Source organism: Coenobita brevimanus, chromosome 26 (genome assembly GCF_032717465.1).
Source record: "Coenobita brevimanus isolate Jiangsu-jjx chromosome 26, ASM3271746v2, whole genome shotgun sequence".
Classification (NCBI taxonomy): Eukaryota; Metazoa; Arthropoda; class Malacostraca; order Decapoda; family Coenobitidae; genus Coenobita; species Coenobita brevimanus.
In genome coordinates, this window is record NC_136979.1 from 13535605 (window position 1) to 13547778 (window position 12174).

The 12174-nt window shown below is 43.0% G+C and overlaps 1 protein-coding gene across 1 annotated transcript in view; it reads left to right on the forward strand.

The window, feature by feature from the left end:
• LOC145394071 (DNA polymerase lambda-like) overlaps positions 1-12174 on the forward strand; it is a 342275-nt gene that overhangs the window by 93176 nt on the left and 236925 nt on the right. The window contains exon 5 of the mRNA XM_080268039.1: positions 10296-10464. Coding sequence (XP_080124165.1) covers positions 10296-10464 — 169 coding nt within the window. The remainder of the gene's footprint in view (positions 1-10295; positions 10465-12174) is intronic.

A 12174-nucleotide genomic window follows, 5' to 3' on the forward strand; every position in this document is an offset into this window, starting at 1 on the left:
AGGTAAGAGAGTGAGAGAGTGGGAGGATGGATGTGGTATATGCATGGGAGTATGTGAGAATGAGAGGGCAAAAGAGGGTGTATGTATTATTGTGTTCAAGAGATGGAAGGAGAATACGCGAGTGTATGGATCAGTTGGTTCAAGGATTGTGTGGGTAAAATTGAAGTGGGAATACGAACGTGGGCAACTGTGAGTGTGTATGCGCCAAAGCAAGATCATGCAAGCAGAGTGAAAGAAGAATTCAGGGCAAATGTGGAAGTGTAGCTACATGGAAAAATTTCAAAGGGATGAGAGAGTGTTTTTGATTGGAGATAGGCATGGAAATGTAGGGAATGTGAAGGTGGATGAAGTGGTTTGGGAGTGGGTTGTGCCTGCAGAAGTGGATGAGAATGGCAATGCTCTAGTGGACATTTGTGTGGAGAGGGGGTTGGTGATAGCCAATACCCCCTTTAGGCACAAAATGATCCACAGGCATACGTAGCGAGTGATGAGAAGGGTGGGTGGTGATCTGTATGAACGGAAGGCAGTGATTGATTATGGGAAGTTATGTAATGGATGCAAGAGCATACAAACGCTGGGGAAGTGTACTTTCTGGCCACCACTCGTTGGTGGTGAAGGTCAAGGTTCAAATGCAATGGAAAGAACAGCAGGAGGGAAGGATAGGAGGAAGTAGTGTATACAGAATTGGGTAGAAAAATTGCAAGAGGATGGAAAAAAGGCAGAATATATAAGAGAAGTGGAAGAGCAATTGGGTAAATATGAGTTGGAGCAGGTGAGGGACGTGGAAGGTGTGTGCAAGACTTTCACAGAAGAAATTGGTGCAGTACGTGAGGTGGTGCATGGGGTGAAGAGAATACAAAAAAGGCGTGCAAGGAACAGCATGGTGGAATGAAGATGTGAGGCAAACTGTGGTACAAAAGAAGAAAGCAAATAGTGAGTGGATGGGAAGCAGAGACATGGATGAAGTTGAGAGATGGAAGGGAGAGTTATATGTAGAGGAAGAGAGAGGTGAAAAGATTAGCAAAAGAGAGGAAAAAGAGAGTAGATGAGGCATTTGGAAGGAATTTGAGTGTAAAGTGGAGGGAAAAAAAGAAAATGTTGTGGAGGGAGGTAAAGAGAGTTTGACAGGGCAATAAAGAAGTTAGTAGGGGAGTGAAAGATAAAAATGGTAGATTGATAATGGAGAAGGGAGAAAAAGTGAGCAGATGGCAAGAACACTTTAAGGAATTGTTAAACACAGAAAATGAAAGTAAAGCGATTATAAGGGGCTAGGAGAAGGAGGGTGGTGAGAAAGGAGGAAGAGATCAGTAGGATAGAAGTAGCGGAAGCAGTGAAGTAAGTCAGAATGCTGAAAGCCCCAGGAATTGATGGAGAGTGTGGTGAAATGCTGAAGCATGGGGAAGATATAGTTGTAGAATGGATATGAAAGATGTGCAGATTGGCCTGGGAGGAAGGTAGTCATAGAGGACTGGAAGTCAGGTATACAGTAATTATTCCCCTGTACAAAGGAAAAAGGAACACAAAAAAGTGTGTGGTAGTCACAGGGGCATTTGTCTCCTTAGTGTATTAGGTGAAGTATAAATATGGTAGGATAATTATTGACAAAGTTAGGGAGATAACATAGGAATTAATAGGAGAAGAACAGGGAGGTTTTAGGAAGGGAAAAGATTGTGTAGATCAGATATTCATTCTTAGGTCTTTAGTGGAAAAATTCCTAGAGAAGGGAAAGAAATTCTGTGCAGCCTTCATGGATTTGGAGAAAGCATATGGCAAAGTGGAGAGACACAGAGTGTGGAAAATATTAAGAACATATCAAGTAAATGGGAAGTTGCTGAATGCTGTGAAGAGTATGAATGAAGGTGCCAAGGCTGCAGTGTGTGTGGATAGTGAACTGAGTGAATTTTTCTATCTGAATGTTGGATTCAAACAGGGATATGTCATGTCTCCATGGATGAGGTTATGAAAGGGATACAAGGTAGGGCAGTGGATGTTGGAGTGGCCCTAATGAGAGAGGGCAGTATTTGGAAACTTCCTGTATTGTTGTTTGCAGATGATACTGTATTGTTAAGATGAAGGGGAACTGCAAGACTTGGTGAATAAGTTTGGAAGAGTGTGTGATACATGGAATGTAAAGATGAATGTAGGCAAGAATGAAGTTATGGTCTTCCAGAGAAATGAAGTCATTGAATGTACAGTGAGGTTGGATGATGAGGAAATGTAAAATGTGGGTGCATTTATGTACTTGGGTAGTGTGATGAGTAAGGATGGAAGTTTGAAGGATGAAGTGCTTGAAAGGATACAACAAGAAAGAAAGTTTGCTGGTTCTTTGAAAGCAGTGATAAGAAACAGGAAATTGAGCATGGAAGTAAGGAAGTCGCAGCATGATACTTGTAGTATTGTGATACCAACTCTAATGTATGGAAGTGAAGCTTGGACCTTGTTGGGAGGACACAAGTCAAGAATGAGAGCAGTGAAAATAACTTATTTGAGAGGAACATGTGAAGTTACATGGAGAGACTGACTGAGGAAGTGAGGAACATTGTGGTGTGAATATGGATGTGATACAAAGTGCTATGACGAATACACTGAGGTGGTTTGGCCATTTGGAGAGGATGGAGAGTGAGAGATTAATGAGGAGAGTGTATGTGAGTGAGGTGGAGTGGGGGAGAGGGAGGGAGAGGCTGAGGATGAGGTGGAGGGATGGATTGGAAAGATACATGAGAGAGGAGGGTGTATGTTGGGGGGAGGGTAGTGAAACAGCAAGGGACAGGGCAACATGAAGGCAATTTGTTTGTGGCCATCCTTTATGGGATTAGGGCATCTGGCAGTATATACATACATGCCTATCTGTTTATCTATATGTCTGTCGATCTATCTACAGTATCTGTCTATCTACCTATCTGTCTATCTATCTGTCTATCTATATCTGTCTACCTATCTATCTATCTATCTATCTATATATATATATATATATATTCTGTATACTGTATACTGTATATACAGTAACTCCTCGTTTTTTGCTGCCTGGATGTTCCGCCAAAACCGCGTTAAATGTGAAACGTCGAAGTGTGAAGTTAAGAATCATTGGGAAAAAATGAGGACTGCTCCGATGGGACATGTACCTCCTCTATCATAAAGTACTATAACACCAAACAGGCCCTACCCAAAGTGAAATGAAGAGTGTTTACTAGTGCTAAAAGAGCATAACACAATAAACATGACCTGAAAAGATATTAAAGCTGTTAGAAAGAGCTGCAACACCAAAAATCCTTACCAGAAATAAAGTGAAGACTGGCTTGAGTTGCAAGTGAAGGTGTGCTGAGGGTAGATGGGCTAGTTACTAGGTGACATGGGCCTCTCTGGGGAAGCCTCAACATAGGCCGAAGCCCTCGAAGTCAAACTCAGGTTCCAGCACCTCCACTTCCTCTCTGTCCACTTCTACTCCTTCATCCATCCCTGCTGGCACATATAAGTCTTGCAGAAGAGCAGCCACATTCTATCTCTCCTGAGAATATCGTGTGATCCAGGCTTGTCTCTGCTCCTGTATGTTTTTGTTGTAGATGGCCATCATTTGAGACTTCAGATCAGTCAAGGTTGATAGGATGTTGCTAGCCTCGGGCATAGTCCTGGTGTACGCATTGAAGGTGGTTGCCACGTTGGTTATGGTGGACAGGGTCTGGGACAATTTCTGCATGCTTATCTTGCCCTCTGCAGTGTGCTCTGGCCTTTCGTTCTCCTCGTTACTAGAGTTCATCTCTTCCTCTGTTATGTCTACCACGCCTGAGTCTAGGTCGTAGTGTGTCAAGTGTTGTCTTACAGCTGTTTCGTCCACCTCTGATGCATCTTGGCTTGTGTTTCTGATAGCTTCCACAACAGCCGCCAGAGTGTCGTCTTCCCTCTGCCGCTCACCTGAGGAGAAAGTTTCTTCCACCCGTGTGCTATAGTGGCTAGGGTAACTTTATTCCAGCATTCAGCCATGATATTCACTGCATTTTTTGTGTTGAAATCCTTCTAAAACTGACATACTGTCTTGGCAGGTCGAGAATAGGCAGGTGGTGTTGGGGGTGTGGGTGTGCTGGGAGACTGGTCTGGCCTTGAGGACTGTCCCGGTGTGGGCTCCTCTGGACTACTTGGTGACTGTTCCGGCCTGGGAGACATCGCTGCTGGTGTAGCCTGTGGACTGCTGGGAAGGTCCTGAGACTCTGGCAAGGCTGCAGGTGCGTGGTGTGGGTCGTCGCCGCCGTCAGAAGCTTCCTCTTGTTCCTGAATCTGGCGCAGAATTGTGTGGTCACTTGTCTCTTTCCTGAGTCTGTCATGCACCTTAGAATAGAACATGTTCTTAATGTTGGCGTTGGTCTCTTGGTCTAGGGGTTGGAGTTGTGATGTTGTGTTGGGTGGTAAGAATACAACATGGACATTAGGGTGACAGTCGACAAGATATTTGGCATGTGTTCTTGCATTATCCATAAAAATGACAACCTTAAATGCCTGATTCATTTTCCTGCAGTACTTCTGTGCGTCGGGAATGAAATATCAGTCGAACCACTTGTGTGACAGACTCTCCACCATGTATCCTCGCTGTGTGACCTCCCAGTAAATGTTGAGTTTTTTCATGTTGCAGCGTCTGTAGGGCCGAGGTTTATGGAATGTGTGGATGATTAGAGGCTTCATCTTCTGTGAGCCAGAAGCATTATAGGTGAGTAAGATGCTCAACCATTCTTTATTCATCTTCGTGCCGATTGTCTCCTTCTGTCCCTTCATCAGGTACGTGTATCTCGCCAACCACTTCCAGAAGATGCCGGTCTCATCGCAATTATAGACCTGGTACCATGAATACCCGCCCTCCTCAACGTATATATATATATATATATATTATCTATCTATCTATCTATTGCCAGTCGCCTCAATCCCGTTCGGGGTGACCACAAACAAATCCCTTCCACGTCGCCCTGTCCCCCGCCAGTTCACTGCCCTGCTCCCAACTCATACCCCCCTCTTTCTTATACCTCTCCACCCCATCCCTCCATCTCATCCTTGGCCTCCCCCTCCCTCTTCCCCCCTCCACCTCACTCACATACACTTTCTTCGTCAGTCTTTCACCCTCCATCCTCTCCACATGGCCAAACCACCTCAGTGTATTCCTCCTAACGCTTCCTATCACATCCACATCCACGCCACAACGCTCCTTTATATCTTCATTTGTCAGCCTGTCTTTCCATGTGACTCCACAGGCTCCTCTTAAATAACTCATTTCCACTGCTCTCACTCTTGACTTGTGTCCTTCCAGCAACATCCAAGCTTCACTTCCATACGTTAGAGTTGGTATCACAATACTGTCATGCAGTAACTTTTTCACTTCCATGCTCACTTCCCTGCTTCTTATCACTGCTTTCAAGGAACCAGCAACCTTTCTTCCCTGCTGTACCCTTTCAAGCACTTCACCCTCCAAACCTCCATCTTTACTCATTACACTACCCAAGTACTTAAACGTACTCACATTTTCCAATTCCTCACCATCCAACCCTGCTATACATTCACTGACTTCACCCCTCTCAAAGACCATCACTTTACTCTTCCTTACATTCACCTTTAGATTCCGTTTCTTACACTCTCTCCCAAACTCATCCGCCAAGCCTTGCAGCTCCCCTTCATCTTCACTCAACAACACAGTATCATCTGCAAACAACAGTACAGGGAGTTTCCAAACACTGTCCTCTCTCACCAGGGCCACTCCAACATCCACTACCCTACCTTGTACCTCTTTCATTTCCCTATCCATGTACAGATTGAACAACCATGGAGACATGACACATCCCTGTTTCATCCCAACCTTCAATGAGATAAATTCACTTAGTTCACTATCCACATGCACTGCAGCCTTAGCACCATCATACATACTCTTCACAGCATTCAGGAACTTCCCATCTACTCCATATATTCTTAATACTTTCCACAATCCTTGTCTATCTACCCTGTCATATGCTTTCTCCAAATCCATGAAAGCCGCATACAACTTCTTTCCCTTCTCTAGAAACTTTTCCACTAAAGATCTAAGATTGAGTATCTGATCTGCACAACCTCTTCCCTTCCTAAAGCCTCCCTGTTCTTCTCCAACTAATTCCTCTGTTTTTTCTCTAACTCTGTCAATAAGTATCCTACCATACACTTTTCCTGTTATACTAAGAAGACAGATGCCCTTATGATTATACTGTATATATATATATATATATATATATATATATATATATATATATATATATATATATATATATATATATATATATATATATATACATAATGTATATATAAATATCTATATATCTATCTCATCTATATATCTGTCTGTCTATCTATCTATCTATCTATATATCTACACTGAGTGACAACCCAAATGGTTTCCTGTACACCAGGAAACCATTTACTATGCTGGGTGGTAACCATATAATCAAATTTTGGCGCCTGGTGGTTTAGTGGGTTATTATTGTGCTCCAATCAGATGGAGCCGGTGAAGGTTTATATCCAAGGGGTGGTTGGGGTTTATTGCTCACGTAATGCCAGTCAGGGATGAGTGAGGTTGGTCACTCTCATCTTAAATGTCAGGACCAATTGCCTAGCCCCGGGCTCCTACGCTTCTCATGGGGCAACGTAGGATTGGATGATGGATGGATGGATATACTGTATATATTGAGCCGGTGAAGGTTTATTTCCAAGGGGTGGTTGGGGTTTATTGCTCACGTGATGCCACTCAGGGATGAGTGAGGCTGGTCACTCTCATCCTAAATGCCAGGACCAACTTGCCTAGCCCAAGGCTTCTACGCTTCTCATGCGGCAACGTAGGATTGGATGATGGATGGATGGATATATACATGTCCAGGTGCTTGAGGATGCAAAAGTGGATATACTTGAGTTAACAGAAACTAAATGGAGAGTGAGAGTGTGAGGAAATGGGAATGTGGAAGGGGTATATGTGCAGCAGTAGGTGAGAATGAGAGGGCAATAGAAGGTGTGTGTATTGTTGTGAGTAACAGATGGAAGGAGAATATAAGAGAGTATGGTTCTCTTGGCTCGAGGATTGTGTGGATAAGACTGAAAGCTGGACTACAATTGTGGGCGATTGTGTGCGTGTATGCACCAACGCAAGATCATGCAAGCAGAGTGAGAGAAGAGTTTTGGACATATGTGGAAGCATACATGGAAAAGTTTGCAAGGAATGAGAGCGTGTATTTGATTGGAGATATGAATGGCAAGGTAGGGAATGGGAAAGTGGATGGAGTAGTTGGTGAGTGGGGTGTGCCTGCAGAGATGGATGAGAATGGCAATGCTTTAGTGGACATTTGTGCTGGGAGGGGGTTGGTGATAGCTAATACCCTCTTCAGGCACAAAATGATCCACAGGTATACATGGCAAGTGATAAGAAGGATGGGTGGTGAACTGAATGAACGGAAGGCAGTGATTGATTATGTGTGTGTGTGGATGAAAGGCTGAGAAGGTGTATAATGGATGCAAGAGTATGTAGAGGTTGGAGGAGTGGACTTTCGGACCACCACTCGGTGGTGGTCAAAATTAAAATCCAAATAAAAAGGAGAAATAGAAGAAGAGTAGGACAGGAGGTAGTAGTACATACAAGGAGAGTGGAAAAGTTACAAGAGGATGAGAAAAAGGCAGAATATAAGAGGGAAGTGGAAGAGCGATTGGGTAAATATAGATTGGAGCAGATGGGGGACATGGAAGGTGTGTGCAAGATATTCACAGAAGAAATTTGTGCAGCATGTGAGGCGGTGTGTGGGGTGAAGAGAAGATGAAAGGGGGTGCAGGGAACAGCATGGTGGACTGAAGAGGTGAGAGAGGCTGTGGCACAAAAGAAAAAAATATACAGTGAGTGGATGAGAAACAGAGATGTGGAAGTTGAGAGACAGAAGAGAGAGTTACATGTAGAGAGGAAGAGAGAGGTGAAAAGATTAGTAAGAGTGAGTAAGAAGAGAGTGGATGAGGAATTTGGAAGGAACTTGAGTGTAAAGTGGAGGGAATGTAAGAAATTGTTCTGGAAAGAGTTAAAGAAAGTTAGACAGGGTGCCAAAGAAGTTAGCTGAGGAGTGAAAGATAAAAAATGGTAGATTACTAGTGGAGAAGGGAGAAAAAGTAAGCAGATGGAGGGAACACTTTAAGGAATTGTTGGTCATAGAGAATGAAAGGAATGCAAGTATAAGTGGCTAGGGAATGGCTGGGAGAAGGAGGGATGTGAGAAGAGAGGAAGAAATCAGTAGGATGGAAGTTGTGGAAGCAGTGAAGAAAGTTAAAATGGGGAAAGCCCCAGGAATTGATGGAGTGTGTGGTGATATGCTGAAGCATGGGGGAGAGATAGTAGTAGAATGGATGTGGAAGATTTGCTGAGTGGCCTGGGAGGAAGGTAGAGTCCTGGAGGATTGGAAGTCAGGTATAATTATTCCCCTGTACAAAGGACAAGGGGAAAAAGAAGTATGTGGTAATCATAGGGGCATTTGTCTTCTTAGTGTAATAGGAAAAGTATATGGTAGGACTCTTATTGACAGAGTTAGGGAAATAACAGAGGAATTAGTTGGAGAAGAACAGGGAGGTTTTAGGAAAGAAGAGGTTGTGTAGATCAGATATTCATTCTTAGATCTTTAGTGGAATAGTTTCTAGGGAAGGGAAAGAAGTTGTATGTGGCCTTCATGGATTTGGAGAAAGCATATGACAGGGTGGATAGACAAGGATTGTGGAAAGTATTAAGAATATATGGAGTAGATGGAAAGTTGTTGAAAGCCGTAAAGAGTATGTATGAGGGTGCTAAAGTTGCAGTGCGTGTGGATAGTGAACTGAGTGAATTTTTCTATTTGAAGGTTGGATAGAAACAAGGATGTGTCATGTCTCCATGGTTATTCAATCTGTATATGGATGGAGTTATAAAAGAGAAGCAAGGTAGGGCAGTGGATGTTGGAGTGGCCCTAGTGAGAGAAGGAAGTGTTTGGAAACTACCTGTACTGTTGTTTGCAGATGATACTGTGTTGTTAAATGAAGACGAAGGGGAGCTGCAAGGCTTGGTGAATGAGTTTGGGAAAGTATGTAAGAAACGCAATCTAAAGGTGAAAGTAGGTAAGAGTAAAGTTATGATCTTCGAGAGAAATGAAGTCAGTAATTGTACAGTGAGGTTGGTTGAGGAGGAAATGGAAAATGTGAGTGCGTTTAAGTACTTGGGTAGTGTGATGAGTAAGGATGGAAGTTTAGAGGGTGAAGTGCTTGAAAGGGTGCAACAAGGAAGAAAGGTTGCTGGTTCCTTGAAGGAAGTGATAAGAAACAGGGAAGTGAACATGAAAGTTAAAAAGCAACTGCATTACAGTATTGTGATACCAACTCTAATGTATGGAAGTGAATCTTGGACCTTGTTGGAGGGACAGAAGTCAAGAGTGAGAGCAGTGGAAATGAGTTATTTGAGAGGAGGATTTTGAGAGGAACATGTGGAGTCACATGGAGAGACAGACTGACAAATGAGGAAGTGAAGGAGCGTTGTGGTGTGGATGTGGATGTGGTACGAAATGTTAGGGGAAACACACTGAGGTGGTTTGGACATGTGGAAAGATGGAGAGTGAGAGACTGACAAGGAGAGTGTATGTGAGTGAGGTGAAAGGGGGGAGAGGAAGGGGGAGGCCAAGGATGAGATGAAGGGATAAAATGGAGAGGTGTATGAGAGAAGGGGGTGTGAGCTGGGAGCAGGGCAGTGAAATGGCAGGGGACAGGGTGACATGGAGGCGATTTGTTTGTGGCTACCCCTTGTGGGATTAAGGCATCTGGCAATATATATATATATATATATATATATATATATATATATTCAGTATATATATATATATATATATATATAAATATAGTTTTTTTTTTTCTTTTTTTTAATGATATGCCCTTTACTGACCCCAGTGGCACTTGCACAGAATGGCGTCAGTCGATGCGACCAGCCTACAAAGGGTTAATGGTAATATTGGTTTTGGGACAATGCATCCCTATCGTGAAGGTGGGGATACCTGTACTGAATTTTATGGATTATAAGTTGTTTTGAGATACACAGTTATTTAAGAAGCAAATCAGTGCTCCATAGGTGAGGAAAATGCAGGGGAAGAAGAGTGGTTGAGAGAGTTAGAGGAAAGATACATAGAAAGGAGCAATCTTGAGATCCTTCTATTATAACCACTTTTTGGGGGGATTTACTAAGAGGGAGTTCTCTTTTGTCCCGAGTTGTTACAGTGTGATCTGTGGTCCCTAATTGTGCCTGACTCTTGTCTTAGGTGCGAAAAGCAGCAGGTGAACTGGTACATGGCCTAGTAGTGGAGGTGTGTGGATCTTACCGTCGAGGGAAGCCCACCTGTGGGGATGTGGATATCCTCATTACGCACCCAGATGGATGTTCTCATGAGAAGCTGTTTAGACCATTACTGACCCATCTTAAGCAATCAGGTAAGCTCCTGTGTATGAAGTCTAACAGCTAAGATTTATCAGTGTATTGCATTTTCTTGAAGGCACCCTTTAGAAGAAGACTCACAGACATTTTGAAGCACCACCAAGGTATTTTCAATTCTGAAGTTGTCAATTTTTTTCTTGCTTTTATCACATAATAATGTTGAATTTAGGAGAGCACCTTGAGAGTAAAGGGGTTAATGAAAACTGAATCTTTTGGAGTGGATGTGGAGAGATGTCATTAAAACAACTGGACAAAATTCCAAACAAAGCCATAAGAATAATTAATAAACCAGCAATTAAAAATAAATTGCCTTCCTTACAAGTAAGATGGAATGTTGCCTCCCTCGCATTATTTTACAGATAAAAAGTGCAAATGCTCAGACAATGTTGCATCCACTGTGCCACCTCACCATGCCTTCCCTTGTGCTGCCCGAGCATCTGGTATCGCTTTTGATTTGACTGTCACACAGCCATATTGCAAAACATCTGTCTATCAGAACTCCATCATTCTCTGAACTGCTTCTCTTTGGACCTCACTTACACAGAGTAGTTTCTCCCCAGACTTAAGCCAACAGCAGTTCAAGTACAAGTGTTACATTTTTTTTTTTTTTTTTAATGAATGGAGGATACCTGTTATCTGGTGTATAAATTTTTTTTTTATTCAGTTTGTTTTTCCTTCCTCTGTTCATCTCTTGAAAAAAAAAAAAAAAAAAAAAAAAAAAAAAAAGGAAAATCTAAATCTTCCAGTTAGTAAGAGTTAAATCAACCTGCTCAGGAAGTGTACCTTGCATTGGTGTGCAGGACCTAGTTGGGCTAGACTAGGTAGGTGTAGCCATACTAGAAGGGCCTACTATGGTCCTTTCACCGCAAGAAGTCCATTCAGGGTGGGGCCCACCTGGTGAATCACCTCTAGCGATGCTGCCAAATCAACCGTAGTACATGCCTCTCTCTCTCTTATTTCCCATCTATGTGCTATTTGAAATTGTTTTTTATATTCTGTTTATAATAAAGGAAGCTATATAGTACATTGAGTATCACTTTTTAGAATTATAACAACGATTTGAATGAATTCTATGACATGTGGCAGAGCTTTTTTCCCATGTTGCCACGCCGAGATCGGCGAGGGACCCAGGGTCAGAGAGAGGATTAGGCCTACAGGGGAAACCTCTTAAAAATAAAACGCGCCTAGACTTTTACCTTATAGGTGGTGTGGAAAAAAGTTGAAAATAAATAATAAATATATATAATATATATATATATATATATATATATAGAGAGAGAGAGAGAGAGAGAGAGAGAGAGAGGGGGGGGCGGAGAGAAACAGGTGTGATGGGGGTAGGTAGGGAGAGAGTGATAATCCGATAATTGGTGGTCAAATTGGCAACGTCGCACTCGGGGAAATCCCAACTTCTGCCACACCCTGAACGGACTTCTTGCTGCGAAAGGACCATAGCAGCAGTCTGACTAAGAGCACTCCCCCACATCACTTGAGACCCCTCATGAACCAGAGTCTCATCTGGAAAAGTTCATGGCCCTTCAGGGGTAGGGCAAAAAGGAGGTCGGCTAGTCCACCACATCCCCCACCCTCTCATGAGATTCTCAAGCTACAGCCCTAGCCAGAAAAAGTGGTGGTGGCCTATTGAGTGTAGGTACAAGGAGGGCATAGAGGAGGTTAGCCAGGCCACCTCATCCTCCACCTCTCCTGAG